Source organism: Marmota flaviventris, chromosome 3 (genome assembly GCF_047511675.1).
Source record: "Marmota flaviventris isolate mMarFla1 chromosome 3, mMarFla1.hap1, whole genome shotgun sequence".
Lineage (NCBI taxonomy): Eukaryota > Metazoa > Chordata > Mammalia > Rodentia > Sciuridae > Marmota > Marmota flaviventris.
In genome coordinates this window covers 58,155,110-58,175,696 of record NC_092500.1, presented here as the reverse complement: position 1 = coordinate 58,175,696, position 20,587 = coordinate 58,155,110, and the positions used below count along the sequence as shown (strand labels likewise).

The window sequence follows — 20,587 nt, the reverse complement described above, 5'->3', positions numbered from 1 at the left end:
TGTTTTGCTTATTCATGTAGCTGGATAATCTTTTAAATAGTATTTCAAATGTTTACAGCTATAGTCCATTTTAGGCCCTACATTCTCTTTCCTTCAATATTCCAGGTTAATCACACTGAATTGTAATGATTTAATTTTCTGTATGTGTGTGTTTTAGTTCTATAACAGGATTGAAAAGTGGTTGTGTGGTCCTAGATAAATTATTTTATTTTACAAAGGGAAGTACCCTTACCTGCAAATTAGAGATAATATTACATATTTTTGAAGGGTTGTAGTGAGAATTAGAAATAATGTATCCAAGGTGAGCTCAATAAACAGTATCTGCTTTTTCTTTTTACTTATAGCTTCAGAAGTCTGTTCATAAGCGGTGTTCATGTTTTTATAATATTTTAAATGTGAGTAATGTTAGCATCCCACTAAATTTAGATATTCACTGAGCAACTATGACACAAGGCACTGTTTATAATTCTCAAGGCCTTGTAACCCTATATTATTTAGATATATTTCCTGTGTAAGTCTTAAGCTGCTCCTCACTTTCACCAGTTTTATTCATCTTTGTTTCCTTAGGGGGATCCTCTCCTCTCTCCTTCCCTCCTTTCTCCTCCCCTCTCTTCTCTTCTACCTTGGGTAGCTTACCATGGGGTGCTTTCCTACTGAGTTACATCCCCATCCTTTTATTTTGACACAGGGCCTCATAGAGTTGCCCCGGCTGGCCTCTATTTGCAGTCCTCCTGCCTCTGTCTCCAGAATACCTAGGATTACAGAAGTGTGCTCCTACACCCAGGTTGTTTCCTCAGGCTCTCCATTCTGCCAGGACCATTGTAGTGGCGTTGAATAAATGTGTGAGCTGAGCTGAATAATTTAACGGGAAAAGAAAAACACACAAATTAGATAAAACCTGGCTTGTTGTGATGAAAGCAGTAACAGTATGAAGTACTTTGTACTTTGGGAGTTCTGGAGACATTAACTTAGATTAATGTCTAAGACATGTTTTGACCTGGGCTTTAAATCATGGGGACTTAAAAAAAAAAGGGCTTAAAAATAGGAGTAACAAGATGAGTTCGGGCTTGGAGGTAGAAGTAAACAGCGTTTTGTTATCGCAGAGTTATTTGGGGTGGCGAGAGAGTAGGGTAGACGAATGGGTCCAGATGAGCCAGAAAAAAAGGAGTTGGGTTCCATATCTTGAGGCCTTTGATGTGACAAATCATTCTTTGGAATCAAATGTTTGAAAATCAAGATTTTCAAACGCTCCTGAAAGGCACTGTTTTCAATATGGTCTGGGCATAGTTTGTAGAGTGGATCAGAGGGACCGCAGGAGTCAGAAAACGTGGACAAGAGATAGCAACTGGCCTTTCCTTGGGCAAGGTAGGGAGTGGGAGGATTCGTAGAGGCCTTCAGCGGCAGAAAGGGACTTAGTGACCAGTGTTGGCCAGGAAGAGAGGAAGGAGGCAACAGAAAACTTCATAAAGGTGCTTTTGGGGACCAGCCACCTACACCGCGGGGCAACTGCGAATCGTGAGTATCCCGAGTGCTGCCTGGGAGGGCAGCCGTCAGTCCCAGCTCCGCCCACCTGCACGAACCCCTGGCCGTGCGTAGGGCCTCTCGCCCCGCCCAGAGGCTGTAGCCACGCCCCGCTCGGCGTCCCTATCCGGGCTCAGCAACCCTGCCCCCCAACGTCCACCGTCCTGCTTAGCTGCTGGTTGGCTCTGGGGAGGAGGGGCCCGGACCGTGGGGTTGGTTGCAGCGAGGTTACCTTTTCCTGTATCACACCGGAGTTGGATCTGGAGGAAGCTGCTGTAAAGTCTGCAGCGGCATGGCGGGAGCTCCGGACCAGCGCCAAACTGGCCCCGTAGCAGGGGAGCAGCTGCAGCAGCCCCAAGTCTCGTGCCAAGTCTTCCCGGAACGGCTGGCCCAGGGGAATCCCCAACAAGGGTTCTTTTCCAGCTTCATCACCCATAACCAGAAGTGCCAGCAAATGCTCCTGAAGACGGTGGAAACAAGTAGGAGCAGTAACCTGGAGGCTGGGGGTCTGCGGGGTGGTGTCTGACACCGGTGGGCGAGGAGGGGCCTGGACCCTTCTCAGCCGGGGAGCTTTGGTTCAGCCTCAGTCGCTCCCGGTTTCAGGCACCTCTGCGCAGAGTTTAGGAAGATCTAGCATCTTGAGGGCGGAGACGGGGGCCCAGACCTTAATTTCCACATCAGAGGAGGTGCTGAGGCCTCGTTTAGCACTACTGTTGCTTGTGGGATGAACAAAAAGTTGGGCTAGGAGTTTGCCCTTTTTGGTCAAGTTCAGTGATTTCTTATATAAGTTATGAAGTAACAGGGAGACTTTATGGTCAGGGTGAGGTGGGGTTTAAAAGAGCCCCGTTAATTAAGGCATTCTTTTAAAAAAATTTTTTTTTTATTATTGGTTGTTCAAAACATTACAAAGTTCTTGACATATCATATTTCATACATTTGATTCAAGTGGGTTATGAACTCCCATTTTTACCCTGTATACAGATTATTGTTGGCAGTGCAAAACTAGTTTTGCAAACCTGCTCTTCATTGTGAGGGTTTCTTAACTTCATGCATTGGTGGGCTACCACGCATAGAAACCTTGAAAAATTGTGTGTATATACACCTACATGAAGTTTTTTGGGGAGAAAGTTCATAGTTTCATTACATTCTCAAAGAGGCTCATGGATTCAAAAAGATTAAGAACTACTGCTGTGGATTAAATAGGGAGACCCACTGAGGCATGTCTCTCAGTCCCAGAGATATTGCACTAGAGAAGATTTCTTAACTCCTTTGCATTGAAATAGACTTCCTAAGTCTACTTAAGATAGGTTTAGTAAAGTTTTAAACATACTTGTCCTATAGCAAGGTTACTGTTAAACAGCTGGCCAGTCAAAAGTAGACTTCCCAAAGATTTTCCAGCCTTTGGATTACTTGCATATAGTGAATCAAAGGAGATGGGAGGATGAAAGGAAGGGAATGATAATGACATTATATTTACTTTATAAATGTGAACTGAATGCTTCCTAGGATGTGTGGGAAGAAATACAAAGACGAGTAAGTTCCCTACCTTTAAGGCATTTACAAGTGGAATATAGTGGAAAGAACCTGGGCAGTAAAGTTAAATATGAGTTCAAATTCTGGTCTTTCTTTTTAGTTTGTATGGAAGAGTGACTTAACCTGTCTTATCCGTAACAAAACAAAACAAAATAAAAAAAACAAAAGGGATGAACAGATAATCACACCTCTTTTAGGGTTGTGAGGAATAGATTTGAAGAAGGTAAAGTGCCAGCATATCAGGAGCTGAATAAAGGGTAGCTTTCTTACAGCAGAAGAGCCAAATAGTGGAGGACAATTTGGGATAGGATGTGAGGAAGTTGGGGTGCTGACCATGATTCCGTGCACCTCAGCCTTCCAAAGAGAAAGCCCTTAGTTGCTTGAATAATCACTTAAATATGATGCCTGGCATCTGGTATATACTTATTTAGTAATACTTATTATTAGTAGTAATATTTCTGTTAACACTGAGAAGAACCAAGTTAGTAAAGCAGTAAGCTATACCTTGCTACTTTTACTCACCTATTTTTGCATTAAACATTTTTACTCCGCCTCCCCCCCCCCCAGTCTTCCTGTACATTTATACTCAGACAAGATACGTGCTTGCAAAGTGTATATTAGAGGCATCTGGGTTCATTGTATTTTCCAGGAGTAGTCACAGGCTCAAGTCTTAAAAGTGGACAGGCCCTCAGGAATCATTTAGGATTCCCACCCCCATATAGGAAAACCTCTGTGCCATCACTGTCCAGATATCTATATATCTCTCCTGGAACAGGTTACCTGTTTTGGGGGGCACTCTCAGGCTATTTGTCTGTTGTTTCCAACTTTAATTGTTGGAAAAATCCTTTCTCATGAGTTGAAATCTGTCACATGTGACTTTGGTCCTCATGCCACTTTTTGAAGCATATTGACTGAATCATCTCCACATGACACCCTTTCAATACTTGAACCTCTTGTGGTCCTAATTAACTCTTTTTTTCTCTTTCCAAACCCTCAAATCCTTTAGTGATTCTTGGCAAGCACAGCCCCCCACTATTTTAGTTGCTTTCCCCCATGGGAGAGCTTCAACTGGTGAGTCCCATTTGGAGTGTGGAACTTGGAATGGGACCTGTGTTACCAGTGCTGTCTGGTCAGCACAGAAATAGTGTAGCTATGTCATTCTTCATATCTGGAAATTATGCAATTGATTCTTTCTATGAATGTGGCTTAAGATTCCTCCATTCTTTTGGTATACACTGTAATTCTAAATGTTTGATCATTTAATGGAAAATGACTTTTTTTTTTTTTTTGGTACCAGGGATTAACTCAGGGGCATTCGACCACTGAGCCATATCCCTAGCCCTAGTTTGTATTTTATTAGAGACAGGGTTTCACTGAGTTGCTTAGTGCCTCACTAAATTACTGAGGCTAGCTTTGAACCCGCGATCCTCCTGCCTCCACCTCCCGAGCTGCTGGGATTACATGTGTGCGCCACCATGCCTGGCCTACAAATGACTTTTGACACTGTTTAAGATGCTTGGTGGTACCACCTTCATGTTTGTATTAGTGTTTTATTTAATTAAAAGTTTGCTTTGAAGTTAATTTAAGTTCACATTCCTATGCTCATTTTTTTGCCAATTTTCAGATGGTATGATTTCCTTGTGATTTGTGAATTACTTTTTTTTAAAAAATATTTTTTAATCGTTGTCAGACCTTTATTTTATTTATTTATTTTTATGTGGTGCTGAGAATCGAACCCAGTGCTTCACACATGCGAGGCAGCTGCTCTACCACTGAGCCCCAGCCCCAGCCCTGTGAATTACTTTTTGATAATCTATTTCTATTTGGATAATTTAATTGGTGCTACTTTTCCAATTAGCATACTTAATTGAACCAATATCTTTTTAGATCCATATGTCAAACTTCTACTTGATGCCATGAAGCGCTCTGGTTGGTAAGTAATTCTTGTTTACTTTAAAAAAATTTTTAAAAATTTTGAGACTAGGTTTTACTGTGTTGTCCAAGTTGTCATCCAGGTTGTCCTCAAACTCATGATCCTCTTGCCTCAGCTTCCCAAGTAGCTGGGATTATAGACATGTACCACTGTGCCTGGGTAATTAAATCTTTTAAAAGTGCTATTCTATATTCTGACTGCCAAAATAAAAAAACCTGAAAAGCTTTGAGCTACTTCAGATTTCTGACTTCAGATCATGAAGTCAGATCACTTTTTCATGGATAGTGATTGCCGTATTCTCTCAAAGCAAGCCTGGCTCTTCAGCTGTTTTTTTAACCTAACTCAGTCTCTGGCTCTATTATTCACCTTGGAGATTTAGTAAATACAATGTTCAAATCTTTCATTCTTTCTTTGGTACTAAGGATTGAACCCAGAGATGTTCAATTATGAGCCACATCCCCAACCCTTTTTAAATATTTGTTATTTAGAGACAGAATCTTGCTGAGTTGCTGAGGCTGGTTTGAACTTGTGATCCTCCTATCTCAGCTTCCCAAGCTGCTGGGATTACAGGAGTGTGCCACCACACCCAGCCAAATCTTTCTTGTTAGTAATCTTTCTGGCCTTTTCATTCCACCAGCCTAGGCATTGTCCTTAATGGAGGACAGAGTGTTCAGAGTGTTATGTAGGAGTCTTTTGTAGGTTTAACTTTGAGGGGATTAGAAGAAGTAACTTCTGACTTCCACTTAACATTCCAACCAAAGGCAGGAACTTCAGCATATTTCCAATAGTCTTTTTTTTTTTTTTTTAAAGTGAAAAGGTTTACTTTCTTTATTTTATATTATAATATTTTATATTAAAATAGGAAATACATCACGTATCACACTATCCAATTCAGTCAACCAAATGCTTTATGGAATCACATAGAATTTGAATGAGGATCAGTTTGGCAGAGATAATCTCCCTATTTTACAGGTGAGAAAATTGAGTTCTGTAGGTATTAAATTGCTTTCCCAAGGTTTCACATCTGTTGGTAGCAGAGGGGATTTCCTGTATTTTGGAGGTTTCTCCAAACTTCTGGTCCAGGGCTATTTCCCACATATAAACTTCTCTTTTATCTGTTCTTGCCTTTTAGTGCTGTAAACAAAGAAAGACACTTTTCTTGTGAAGATTGTAATGGAAATGTTAGTGGAGGTTTTGATGCTTCAACATCTCAGGTTGGTGTCTTTGTTTTCTCTCCTTTAATCCTTTTTTATGATATTTTTCTGAGCACTTTCTACATTCTGGATATTCTGTTTCATAGATTTTGTGTAGGTTTTTAAAAAAAGTTTAAGTCATGGTCCTTCCTCTTAAGGAGCTTATATTCTCTCAGAAGAGATAAGACACAAAGAGATGATTATAAAATTTTAGGCAGATTCAACTATTTCAGGTAGGCCTGCTGTGTTAGTCAGCTTTCCATCACTATGATAAATACCTGAGACGATCATCTTATAAGAAGGAAAGGGTTATTTGGTTCACAGTTTCAGAAGTTTTAGTCCATACTTGCTTGGCTCCCCATACCTTTGGATTTATGGCAAGGCAAGGCAGTACATCATGGCAAGAGTGCATGACAGGAAAATGCTCAACTCATGGTGGAGTGGAAGTAAGAAAGAGAGACAGTGAAGGGTCAGGATCCCAATATCCTGTTCAGGTGCACAGTCACAAAGACTTAACTTCTTTCCCCCATGCCCCATATCCTAAAGGTTCCACCACCTCCCAATAGTACATCAGGTTAGAACCAAATCTTCAACACGTGGGCCCTTGAGGGACATTTCAGATCCAGGCTGCAGCACTTGGTACCACAATGGAAAGTGATGTGATTGGCTGAAAAATACCAAGGGATTGCTACAGGATATAAAGCTTCTTCAGGGGCAAAGACTCAGAGTCGTAGTAGCCTGAGCATAAGTGGTGTGCTGTGAAATCAGCAGGCATGTTGGGCAATGGCATGTGGACTAGTTTAGGTGGAAGGCAGGAACGTGGGCGTGGGGAGAAAGGGGAAATAGAATTGGAAAGAATGGTGAGCTAAGTAAAAGGGTTACACCTTAACATGGTGAGAAGTGATAACTACCTATGGAAGTTTCTGATCCGAAGTAAGTTTTCTTAAAGTTGCTTTTCATGGTGCCTGGCCCATAGTGAGTATTTAATGTTTCATTGTTAGTTTTAAGTCCTTGAAGAGTTTTGACAGAGTCTTGAAGGTGGTAAATGGGTTATGTCATGTGATGATTGTAGGTAAAGGTGTTATAAAAGTAACTATTTCCAATTGTATCTGTAATCCTCATTTAACTACACTTAACTGTTTTGCTGGTGAATTTCATATGTATTTTGGTTATTTGTAATTGTTGTATAGTAATCGTGGGAAAAGGCAGAATAGTTCAAGGGTGAGAATTTTGGGTTTTGGCAAGTTATTTTTATTGTTCTTGGGCAAGTTTTTTCTTATTCTCAGTTTTCTCATTTGTAATTTGGTATTCACAATACTGACACGTTTCAAAATGGCTCTTGGTGAGTTCATCTGTTGCTTCACTCTGGGGGTTAAATAGTGTGGACCTTTTGAACTTTCACATTAACTTTTTTTTTTTTTTTTGTACCAGGGGTTGAACCCAGGGGTACTTAACCACTGAGCAACATCCCCAGCCCTTTTTATTTTTAAATTTTGAGGCAGGTCTCACTAAGTTGCTTAGGACCTCACTAAATTGCTGAGGATGGCTTTGAACTTGCGACCCTCCTGCCTCAGCCTCCCCAGCCACTGGGGATTATAGGCACAGGCTGCCACACCCGGCTTCCCTTTTTGTTTTTTAAATTAAGTTTTTCATTCATACAGAAGAGTAAAAAACCTGTATGTCCACTTTCATTAATAAAAGAAACAGCTGTACAACTGCAACCCAGATTTGAGAAGCGGGACATCACCAGGATTTTAGAAGCCTGTGTGCTCATCTTTAACCACATCCCTTTATTCCTTACCCTGAGTTTTGGAAATCATTACTTTTCTGAGTGTTTTACCATGTACATATACAGATTAGAAATGTACTGTTCTAGATGCTGCTTTTGTGCTTTGTATCTAGAATGCTTTGAGTTCTATGTAATACTTTGTAGTTTTTTTTTTCCCCCCAGTATTGGTGTTTGAAACCAGGGGTGTTCTTACTACCAAGGCTACACCCCTGGCACTTTGATTTTTGAAACAGATTTTGGGTAAGTTGCTGAGACGGTATATGTACATGGTAAAACACTCAGAAAAATAGTGATTTCCAAAACTCAGGGTAAGGAACTTGTGGTCCTCTTGCCTCAGCCTTCCGAGTTGCTGGGATTTAAGATATGTGCCACCATACCCAGCTTTATGAAATCTTACAGTAGATTGTCTTTTGTAAATCAATCCTTTAGTTTAACATTGTGAGATTCTTCCACGCTAAATAAACCTCTCTGGTTTATTTTATTATCTGTAAAATATGGGTAATTATTATATCTATCTTATAGAATGATTTTGAGAATTAAATATCTCTAGTAAAGTTGCTTATCATGGTGCGTGGCCCATAGTGAGCATTTAGTGTTTCAACGTTAGTTTTAAGTCACTTTTATATAGTATTCCACTGTGTGTTACAGTTTCTCCTAATATTGTTTCCAGTTTTGTTGTTATGAATGATGCTGCTATGAACATTTTTACCTTCTGTCCTAATGCACATCTGCAAGAGTTTCTCCAAGATACAAGCCTTAGAGCAGAATTTATGGGTCTTGGAATATATATACACTGGACTTTAGCTGGTCATGTCAAATACTTTCTTCTCAGGGTTTCATATACATAATACTCTTTGGTTACTCCTTTGATACGAAACTCTTCTTCTAGTCATTAACTATTGAAGTCCTTTTATCCTTTGTGTACTTACTTTTTCTTACTCTGTATTCTGCCAACGGTATCTCATTAATTTTTCTAGGTTAAAATCTCTTTTGAACTCCACATTCATGTATCTAAGTGCCCATTGAACACCTCTCCTTGGATGTCTTAAAGGCAAATTAGACCTGACATGTCCAAGTCCAAATTCATGATTTTTGCATTCTTTGTCACCAACCAACCTAATTTTTAAAATTTTGCATATTTCATTTGTTTGGTCTTTTAGCTTTTCATATTTCAGTGAATGGTTCTACCATCCATCTTATTACTTAAGCCAGAAATATATGGATACTTTTTATTCCTTCCTCATCTTCTACCCATCACCAAATTTTGTCCAGTTTGCCTCCTAAATTCCTCTTTTAGTCTTACCATTCTAACTCAAGTACCCCATTCTCTGACTCTTGCCTAGAATATTTCATTAGCCTAGAAGTAATTTCTCTGCATCCAGTTTTGTCATCTTCTGCTGCTTCATCCAAGTATAGTAAAAAGGATAAAAACAACATAAAACAAAAGCAGTGGTCTATGTCAGCTCTCCCCCTCAGTGGCTTCCTATTGTTCTCAAGATAAGACAGGGAAGTCTTTTGATCTCTGCCTTCCTCACCAGCCTCATCTCAGGCCTGCCATGCCAGACTCTGGGCTTCAGCTCTTTGCCCTGCTTTCAGTTTTCAAGTATTCTGTGCCTTTAAACAGACTAGATCACCGTATGTTCTTTCTTACTGTATGTTCTCAGAACAACCTGAGTTTTTCTTGATGACAAATTGTCATTCATGTTTTTAAACATTTTGGTAAGTATTTATTAATTTCTGTGTATTAGTAGACTGCGAATCTACTATTAGGTCTTTTTTTTTTTTAAGATTTATTTTTTTTTAAAGAGAGAGTGAGAGAGAGAGAATTTTAATATTTATTTTTTAGTTTTTGGCAGACACAACATCTGTTTGTATGTGGTGCTGAGGATCGAACCCAGGCCGCACGCATGTCAGGCGAGCGCGCTACTGCTTGAGCCACATCCCCAGCCCCTACTATTAGGTCTTAATAAATAAATTGAATAAATAAATTTTAAATGAATATATAAAATTTCTGGTACATATACTAGTGTCTAGTATTTAGGAAGTGCACAATAAATGGTGTGTCATTATTGGCTCTCTTGTGTCTTATTCTTACAGAGTCCTGCTCAGCGTGCTATTTGTGAAGATCTTTTTGGGAATTTTTCCTGGCATTTTTTTCTTATTCTAATAGAATGAGGACAACGGTGTTCATTTATTGTTCAGAAATGTGCTAAAACTATTTTAGATATATTCTTGTTTAATTCTCACAATTCAATGAGGCAGGTACTGTAAATGACCTTCTTTTTATAGTTGAGTAAATTTGCCCCAGTTTACCAAGTTAGCAAGGACTGGAGTTGGAATTTGAATCTGTCTCTTTCATTCCAAAGTCCAGTCGTAACCACAGAGCTATGAAATACAAGATAGCTCAGTGAGGACTCTTACGGGAATAAATGTCCTTGACCCAAGTGCCATTGTGATCCTGAGAAAGGAGAAGGGAGAAAATAGTTATAGGGAAGGCTAATAGAGCATGCACGTTGAGGACTGGGACTTGACAAGGAGCAGGTGTGGGGTTGGTGAAGAAGAGTAGCCAGAGGCATTCCAAGCAGGTGAGTTCACAGGATCATGTGGGAGGTAAGGTAGAATCTGTGGAACGAAAGCAGATTTTAGAAATACGTGAACTTCTTTTATTTTGGTGTCTTCTAGATTGTTTTGTGCCAGAATAACATCCGTAACCAGGCCCACATGAGCAGAGTGGTCACCCACGAGCTCATTCACGCATTTGATCATTGTCGTGCTCATGTCCACTGGTTCACTAATGTCAGGCATTTGGCCTGCTCAGAGGTGAGTTTCACTGAAGAAGACACATTTTTTCCCCAGAATACTCTGTGCTTTACATTTTATTCAGTATAATTTGCTTAAACTTACTGCTTTTCTTATTGTCACAGTTCTACTTTAGTCTTGAATTTCTATATTTATATATAGAATATACATATAATCTATATTTAACTAATAACTATAATTTTTGAGGTACAACTAGAGAAATTTTAAGTATATTTTAAAGTGGTATTAAATATAACTTTTAAGGCCCAATAATAATGATGACTGACTTTAATTATAACAATAAACCATTTTTTCCTATGGAATAAGTTATATAACATTAAAAAAATATAATATTTAACATTTACTGAGGGCTACATGCCAAACACTAGTCTGTTTGAATGGATTCTTATTTAATCTTTGCAACAACCTATCAAGGAAGATATTCTTATTATCCTTGCTTTACATAAGTGGAAATGAAGCATTTGTTTAGATTCGTGGTTAGGAAGTGGCAGAGGCAGGGTTTCAACCAGGGTTCTTAATTAGTTTGCCGTGTTGTCTTCCATAGGTAAAGTCCTTGCTTGACCTAGAATAAAACATTTAGTCTAACATAAAATATATTTATTCATAAGCACTTTGGATTCCTTTCACATGTATACACACATATGTTCCTAGAGAGATGTGTATTCCATACTGCTATTTTATTAACTGAAGAGAGCATTGCAATGAAAAATTAAAAAAAAAACTCATATAAATCTCAAGTTTACACTTTACAACTTAGATTATTTTTCTTTCCCATGAAATTAATAAGTGACTCCACTGCATCTAATTATATATAATTCATATTATTTGGAGAGTAGATTGAAACCTGAGTTTTTAAATAGCTCTCTATCTTGGGCATTTAATGCCTATTAGCTAGTTAAGTGTGTTAAGCTCCTTGGGGAATGAAGCCATTCTTTTTGCAATGAATTAGCAAAAATGTTGCCAGAGGGTGTGGAATCTATGTGGGTAGTTCCAAGACTTTAAAAAAAAAATCTATTGAAATGTAGCAAATTAGAAAATATGTTCTAACTGCAGTCTGTCATTTTCATAGCATGACTGCTTTTGAATGTTCTTGGTTCTTTGTATAAAGAATGTTTTAAATTCTTTGTATTAATCTTTCATAGTTAAGTCAAGGCCCTGGAGAAATGTCATGATAGGGGATCTAGGGAAAGTCTAAGAGAGTTTTCCCCCATGTGGACTGGGGCTGGGAGGAGTCCTATGCCCAAAGTGTCTTAGATACCAGTGTGTCCAGTTTTGAGCTCACTTTGCAATTTGGTTCGTAGATCAAAATACTCTCTTGAAGTCCTTTTGGTAGTTTCTAGAAGTGCTTATATCTTGTAGAGATATGGACTTTAACTTTGAGGTCCAACTCTTTGACTTTTGGTTTAAAAAAATTAGTTTTGTCTTAAGGCTATGGGGTAAAATTTAGAAAATTCCCTTTGGTAAGCGAATGAACTTTTCTCCAACCTCAGTGTATTTGGTGTTGTCTACTATAGGACACAAATGTGTGCTTTTGTTGTTAATAAAGAAAATTCTTTAAAAGAAAGATTTAACTCTATTCCTAGAAAAACATGCTAATTTTATATTCTTTCTCAGTTTTAAAAAATTGTTTGCTATCATAAAAACACAGGGCATGAGCATTTATTTTCTTTTTGTTTGCCTTTTTTCTTTGTGATAGGTTCGAGCTGCTAACCTTAGTGGGGACTGTTCACTTGTAAATGAAATATTCAGGTTACGGTTTGGATTAAAACAACACCATCAGGTAAAAACTAACATGAAATCACCTACCCTCAAGAGTATTAGGATTGGAAATAATGAATGAAAAAATGAAGTACATTTAGTATTTGAAATTTGAAAGAACTCCTTATTGAAAAGCCCATTTAACTGAGTAGATGGAATTTACTTCTGCTTTACAATTACAGACAAACTATGTGTCTAGGAGATATTGGTAGTGAAAAGGGCTTTGCTTTTGCCTCTAGGATACTTTTGGATGGGGGTAGATGAAGAATAGAAGGAAACCACAGCCTGTCTTTCATTCTAAAGTCCTGCACTTACATTTGGAAGCTAACACAGTATTCTGGAGACAAATTGTAATTCCTTTCAGAACAGACTGCATGGGTAAGGATCAGTGCCCCTGATAGTTAAGTCAAGGCCCTGGAGAAATGTCATGATAGGGGATCTAGGGAAAGTCTATTTTTAAAATCGTGTGACGAGGCAGTATAGAGCTCAAGGATTGATAATGGAGGTGAGAAGTTCTGCCCACAGCTCTCAAGGCTGTGTCCATGCTGGGGAGAAAGACTGGTTAGAGGTTTTCTGTGAGAAGAGCTTGTTGGGCTGATTTGTGAAGTTAGACTCATCAGGATAGCAGTTTCAACCAGATATAAGGAGGATAGGCTTGAAATGACAGAGAGGCCTTTGGTTTCCAGAGGAAAGAGCAACTCAACTCTGGGGTGGAGGGGTGGAAAGTCATGGCGAATTATTAATAGAAATTGTGAACTCAGTGAGCTGGAAGACAAGCCTGATGCTTGGAGAGAGCAGTTATTCTGAATGGATTGATTGGACCATTAGGCTTCCAGTCAGTGCCAAGTCAACCCAGTGTACCTACTAACTGGTCATGCACCACATGTCTCTTACCCACTTCCCTGGCAAATTCTCTGTGTCACTGTCAGTGGAGAGGATGGAAGCAGGGTGTACATTAGCATATCCTAGAACTAATAAGAAGATAATGTGATTAAAGCATGAGCTCTGGGTCCACGGTCTTTGAAAGAGAAGTCTCTCCCACTTTTTACCATTGAATAAAAGAAAATAAACAGAAAATAAGTAAAACTAGCAACAGGTTGGGAGACAAGTGGAAGTAGTAGACCCTGGTTGAGGGAGAATGGAATCTCTGCTTCTGAACCCAAGAAATGGAAACAGTAGGTCCTGTAACTGACTGTAAGATTGCACAGTTATACTTTTATTTTGATAGAAATTTATTACATGTAGAAAGAAGTAAAGCTAAATTGTGGTTTACATTTGTGTCTTCCAACCATTTGGCTTCAGGAGACAGATTTTTTTTTTTTCTTTTGGTTCTGGGGATTGAACTCAGGGGCACTTGATAACTGAGCTGCATCCTTGCCGTATTTGTATTTTATTTAGAGACAGGGTCTCACTGAGTTGCTTAGCACCTTGCCATTGCTCAGGCTGGCATTCTACTCCTGAATCCTCCTCCCTCAGCCTCCCAAGCCGCTGGGATTACAGGCGTGCACCACCATGCCTGGAAGGAGTCAGATTTTTAGTTCTTTTTTTTTTCCTCTAGAAAGAGAAATTTCCTCTCTCTGGCAATTGCTGTTGTGGCTTCATATGGTTCGTTTGTTTTCTTGTTCTTTTATGCTAACTTATTTTTAAAATCAGCGTTTGCTGGATGCAGTGGCACAGGCCTGTAATCCTAACTACTTGAGAGGTTGAGGCAAAAGGATTCCAAGTTTGAAGCCAGCCTGGGCAACTTAGTGAGACACTGTCTCAGTATAAAAAATAAAAAGGGCTGGGGATGTAGTTCACTAGTAAAGTGTCTCTCAGTTCAATCCCCAGTAACACCAAAACATCATCAATAACAAAAACAAACAAACAAATCAGTGTTTGGTGTAACTTGGGTTGAGAAGCACTGGTTTATATTCCAGTGCTAATTCCAGTTTAAGCATGTAGACCAAGTTAAATTAGAACTGGGAAAACACAGAGAAAATTGGTGATTGTCATGATGCACAGCCATCAAATCATGTTTTGATTATTTTTTTAGGAAATGATCCAAAGCTATTCTTTTAGTTTTGGACTGGAGTAGAAAAAGGTGAATTAAAAGCTCTCCAAGAACTGGAACAGCAGGCTCTTATATTTCTTAAAATATTTAAGTTAGAAGGTTGAAAAATTCCAGTCACTTACTGTGTAACATTAGGTAAATTATTTTCTTGGGACTAGAACTTTAATACTTATGCAAAGAACAGTCAGGGAAAAAATGTTTTGTTTAATTTTTGTTTCTGTCTAAAAATTAAGGCACTTTCCAAGTTTGGATGTATATGTGTGTGATTTTCTATTGCAGCCAGGGAAGAGAGTGCCCTTCTTGAAGGAAAAGTTAGCTAGCATTGGTCAACTGAGAAGGAAGAGAGGTGAAGATGTGAAGTATATTTTAAATGTAATTAAATTTTATGGAAATCAATTAGGACCTTGCTTGTAGACATTTTTTTTTATGTGTGTGATTTTGAAAATTGGGAATTACCATTTAGCACACGTTGCCTAAAACTTCAGAGAATGACATCTGCTTATATTATTGGAAAACATGAGAACATCAAGGTCTGTCTTATGCCTAGAAGATTTTAAGTCGGGCTAAACATTTTCCATAATTTGAATTACATTTCTGTGTTTTCTTCTTTTGAATGACAAATTAATAAAGTAATATGTGAGTAAATTAATTTTAATTGTGGTTCAGACATTATATAAGTTGATATTTCATGATTAAATTTCACATAAAATGAAGGCCACATACTTTTCTTTTTCCTTAGACTTGTGTGCGAGACAGAGCAATTCTTTCTATCCTGGCTGTTAGGAATATCAGCAAAGAAGTAGCTGAGAAGGCTGTTGATGAAGTTTTTGAATCTTGCTTCAATGACCATGAACCTTTTGGAAGGATCCCACATAATGAGAAATATGCAAGATATGCTCATAGAGACTTTCAAAACCGGGATCGATATTACTCAAATATATGAATGACATTTTATATTACAGAGCTTCAATCAGCATGAAGAAAAAAATATGGTTCTCAAGAAAACAAATGTACAAAAAAAATGATCAATTAAATACAGATAAAATGCAGAAGATACTTTAATATATGATCAGAAAGAGTAACAGGCAAAAAATGAAATTGTTTTAAGCCACAAGGTTAAAATTATGTCTTTGGAGCTAATCATTTGCTAATTAGGATGAATAAATTACATTTTGTATTTTCTACTGTATATTTGTATTTTTTAATATTTTATTTATTATTTTGATTTATTTTTATTACATGAGATTATTTTAAAATCTGATTATGAAACCTATGAAGTATGCCCTTGTCTGATGTTGATAGGGGATCAAAGTTGATATTTACATTAAATGTAAAGAAAAATGAACTGATCTCATTGTAGGACATTTTAAAAAATGTTGTCATAATTAAAACATGTAAAGAATTAAAGTTGAGAATAACTCATTCAATGGTCACGCCATTTTCTCTCCACTGTTTCAGTATGTATGTGAGTTACCATGTGGCTTAATTTTCGGAGGACAGTCTTGATTAAATATTTTTCAGTAAGGTAATGCATTAAATTTATAATGCAGTCTAGTTTTCATATGATCCTTTTCAAATCTTGTCAGGCCCTGTGTCTGAATTTTGGATTCAGAAGACACTGTCAGCTTATCTAAAACCCTTACCAAAGGCATCACATGCATATTTCACCTGCTCCTGGCAAATATCACTTAGATTTCACTTAGATTATGTGCAGACTGAAAAGATGGTGATGCTTATGTGTAGATGTGGCTTGAAGAGAGTGAAATAAGCAGGGTTCTATTTTTTTTTGTTTTAGAATTTAAAATCTGTTTAGATACAAATTTTAACAGTGCATCAGTGTTCTGAGCGTGCTCCAAAGATGGAAGGTTCCTTAAGCTGAAACATGGGGTTTCTTTAGTTTGAAGAAGGTAGTATCTGAAGGAGGTAGCTATGGGTGGAGTTTTCTGTCACCCAAGAAGGAGTGATAGTTTGTCACTCAAGAGGGAGTGAGTCCTTCATCCTCCTACTCATGTCTTTCTATGTACCTACTCTAACAAAAGGAGCAGTGTTTTTTTTTTTTTTTGTTGTTGTTGTTACTGAAGTGAATGTAGTGTAAATTCAAATCAGAGTGTTATAATTTTAGGATGCTAATGTAATCTCCATGGTAACCACAAAAATAGCTAAATATATACAAAAAAGGAAATGTAAAGGGAGTTCAAATATTTCACTTAAAAAATCAAACACAAAAGAAGTAATGTAGGAATTGAGACATAAAAATGTGATGCAGCATATAGAAAACAAAGAGGAAAGTGAGAGAAGCCTCTCCTTATCAGCTACTTTTAATGTAAATGGATTAAACTCTTCCATTGTAGAAGGGAAAAAAAATGATCCAACTATATGCTGTCTATAAGGGACTCATTTTAGATCCAAGGACACATGTTGGTTGAAAATGAAAGGATGAAAAAGGATATTCCATCAAAGTAGTAAACATAAGAGAGCAGGGGTGGCTATAGCAATATCAGATAAAGCAGACTTAAAAAACAAAAAGCTAGATGTGACCTGTAATCTCAGTGATTTGGGAAGCTGAGATAGGAGGATCACAAGTTTCAGGCCAGTGTTGGTAACTAGTGAGACTCTGTCTCAAAATAAAAAGAAGTACTGTGTTTAATTCCCAGTGCCAAAAATAAAAGTAAATTTAAAAAAGACCAAGAGGGATATTGTAAATTAGTGAAAGTTTCAATACAAGAGATAAAATGATTATTAATGTTTATGCACCTAATGACAGGCTATCAAAATATGTGCAGCAAAAATTGACAGAATTGAGAGTAAATAATTCAATGAGAATAGTTGGAAAGTTCAATAATGAACAGCCAGACAGAAAATAAGTAAGGAAGTAGAGGACTTGAGCAACACAACAAATTCATCAGATCTAACTTGTGTGCTGGCCCCCGCCCCACCCAGCATGCTCAACCCCAAAGCAAAAATATACATATTTTTCTCAAGTGCACATGGGGCATTTTCCAGGTTGGACCACATGGTAAGTTTCAATATATTTAATAATATAAGTCTATAATGGATGTTCTCTGACCATAGTGGTGAGGTAGAAAAGGATAGGCAGTCAAGAGTAGCGAAGAGACAGTAAAGATGGACAAGAGGACAAGCACAGAGCAGCTGTGTTAACATGCCCCCAGCGTATAATAACACCGTTCCTGTTTCTCTAAGGGTGTAAATTTCCATCTGGAGGAGAGGGACTGTGTAATCCAGCATGCCCCCGACCCCAGGACAACTGAAATATCAAGAACCGATTAACAAAGGGCACATCCCTAGTTAACAGTGAAGAACCAATCAGGAGGAGTTTATCAATTTTTCCAATGTGTGTTCGAAAGAAGGAATACTGCAGGACTTAAATGGCTCTCTGGTTCCTCCCAACTGCTTTCAGGAGTTCTGAGTCTTCCTTTCACCTTCCTATCAGTCAAGTCCCTGCTTACTTGCTTACCTTGGCGTTCATGGTGTTCATTCTTGGACTCCATGGAACACGAACCCGTTCCAAATTCCTGTGGGTGACAATGGGATAAAACTAAAAATCAGTAACAAGGAAAGCTAGATTTGTGGAAGCTAAACAATCAGTGAACCAAAGAAGAAACCATAAGAGCAATCAGAAAAACCTTTGGTGAATGAAAGTGAGGACACTATATAGGAGTATTTATGGGACACAGCAAAAACAGTGCTCAGGGGGGATATTTAGAGGTATAAACACATTAGAAAGAGAACTAGAAAAAGAAGAACCAATTAATCCTAACACTGACAGAAGAAAGGAAATAATAAAGATTAGAGCAGAGTTATGGCAGTCCTCGAAAAGTTAAAAACAGAATGAATATGTGATCCAGCGATTCCACTTCTGGATGTATACTCGAAACAATTGAAAGGAGGGTCTTGAAGAAATATTTGTACACCCTTTTCATAGCAGTGAGACCTGGGCAAAGGACAGGTAGCTGATAATCAAAGGGAAGGAAATGGGTAGATAGCACTTTCCCATCAATTGGTTGCTAACACCTCCAGGAAAGGGAAAGAATTGCACTTTCCAACACAAGCGATTACCCCCCTGGACAGCTAGGCATGAGAAGAAAGGAAACCTAAAATCTATAAAGAGGCTAGACACCTCCATACCTATGGGCACCAGCTCTGGGTCCTCTCTTCTCCGGAGGAGAGGACTCAGAGAGAGCTCTCTCTTTTCGGTTTTGAACATAAAATTTACTTTCTGCTCTTACCTCTGTGAATCTCAGGTATTTAACTTCAACACCAGGGGAACAAGAACCCAGTCCTGATTTTCAAGACTGGTGTCATCACTGAAAGGCAAGTGACTCACCCGAGAGGGAGATTCAACCAAGAAATTTTATTGGGGGGCTGCCTGAAGGGGAAGAAAAGGAGAGGAGGAGAGCAGAGAGAAAAAGAAGAGAGCAGAGAGAGGAGAGAAAGAAGAGGAAGAGGGCAGAGAGCGTGAGCTTGCAAGCTTCGGATTAAGAAGGGTTGCATAGGCGACTTGGCGTGTGCTGATTGGCCAGGTGACTCAGGAACAGCAAGTGAACACTGTGCCCTCCAGGGATTGGTTGGGAAAACCTTTGAATTTGGCGCTCTTCTGAGAGGAGTGATGTTCTCCCTAGACAGAAACTTAACTTCAATGGGGAGTCTCCCACACACCCAACAATCACCAAGGTAAGCTCCTTCATACCTCACATCTTTTTTAAGGTGCGTGTTTCTGTCTCTTTCTTTCTATCGGACAATAACTGGGCACTCATCGGCACTTATTAGATGTGTGGAGAGAGGAACAAAGGGTTGAAAAAACTGAAAGATTCTGAAAAGTGGCAACTCCCCCGTGAATTACAAAGCCCAAGCCCCCCCCAGAGTATCTTATGGTGACTGGTCGATCAAGCGTTGCTGAGTGAATGCTCCAGTAACACATACACCTCCGGTACTGCACTCTCATGTGCTTCCTCCTCCCAAGCACACCCCTCCCCTTACTGATCAGACTCTAGCTGTTCAAAAAGGGACATTTTACATGGAGTGGTTCATAAGGAAATACTTGGGTTCCCTTTGTTCACATATTAAGCCGGTACAAGCCTGTAGGGATTCTCCCCAAATTGTTCTGTACTCCTGTGTGCTCTGCTAGCTTCTTTGACTTGAAATAGGAAGATTTATATCCACACCCTTTTCAATTCACCTTTGCCTAGATTCCTCCGGGGAAAAGGGAGTTAAATGTTTAACAACCACTAGATGTCTCTCTCTGGACATTCCTTTTGTCCCCAGGGAGTGTTATCTCTTTATTCCAGCCTTTATCACTAATGTTTTTCTGCTGTCAATCATGGTCTCAATACAAACTCTGATAGAGAATCATGGCCATCAAAGGGAAATATAAATTTTAAGACCATTCTATAGTTTAGCCTTTGTTATGTTAATAAAACCCCAAATTGCACCTAAAATATAAATCAGATTCAACTTTGATCCTTTATTCTAAGTGAGGCAGAATCCACCCCCCCTTAAAAAAAAAGTTCATTAACTAATGATAGCCTCAATGCAGGCAGATCAAAACTCATTACAAGAAAGACTTGTAATAAAAACTACCAGGGTTACAAGTCACATGACAAGGGTGAATAATCTGAAGTCTTGAGTGTTTTTTCATGGCTGCCCATGAAAAAGCACAGGGGTCGTGACCACACTGGTAAAATAGCAATTAAATCCAGAAGTCATGCATGGAAGGATGGGTGGAAACTGCTGGGTGAGAGAGGCTCCAACAGGGGAGAGACATTCTCTAGCCAAAGAGACAGTTCCTTGGTGCAGACACCTAAGTTCTGGTCTCTTTTCTTTATTTAATTTTGTTGTTCAGAGGGGAGCTCATCCTCAAAAGTATTAGTGGGAAATGACGTCTCCATAATTTTCTGCATCCAAACCTGGCATGATTACCAATTGGAGGAATGAAAAATGGTCTCCAGTGCCGCAGTCTGGCTGGGCAC

General features: G+C 38.7%; 1 protein-coding gene and 1 long non-coding RNA gene across 4 annotated transcripts; one reads left to right on the top strand and one right to left on the bottom strand.

Annotated features, from left to right (window-relative positions):
* The first annotated feature begins 1,631 nt into the window (after positions 1-1,631).
* On the top strand, positions 1,632-16,022 carry Atp23 (ATP23 metallopeptidase and ATP synthase assembly factor homolog). 3 transcript variants are annotated; one of them, XR_011707063.1, is made up of 7 exons: positions 1,632-2,000; positions 4,942-4,987; positions 6,120-6,201; positions 10,652-10,789; positions 12,486-12,569; positions 12,787-12,925; positions 15,340-15,417. XR_011707063.1 is itself a non-coding variant. In XM_027928570.3 (6 exons), the coding sequence occupies exons 1-6, from the start codon at positions 1,814-1,816 to the stop codon at positions 15,541-15,543; spliced, it is 741 nt and encodes a 246-aa protein (XP_027784371.2). In that variant the 5' UTR covers positions 1,636-1,813; the 3' UTR covers positions 15,544-16,022. The 3 variants fall into 3 exon arrangements, 2 of the variants coding, with proteins under 2 accessions (XP_027784371.2, XP_027784386.1); XM_027928570.3 differs by lacking the exon at positions 12,787-12,925 and having other exon boundaries at positions 1,636-2,000; positions 15,340-16,022; XM_027928585.3 differs by lacking the exons at positions 1,632-2,000; positions 4,942-4,987; positions 6,120-6,201; positions 12,787-12,925 and adding an exon at positions 10,468-10,554 and having other exon boundaries at positions 15,340-16,022.
* On the bottom strand, positions 10,298-19,052 carry LOC114087151 (uncharacterized). The gene is made up of 3 exons (XR_003581750.2): positions 18,848-19,052; positions 18,076-18,133; positions 10,298-10,591 (listed from the first exon to the last, which is right to left on the bottom strand). It is a non-coding gene; the product is annotated as an uncharacterized lncRNA (long non-coding RNA).
* Between the last annotated feature and the right edge of the window lie 1,535 nt (positions 19,053-20,587).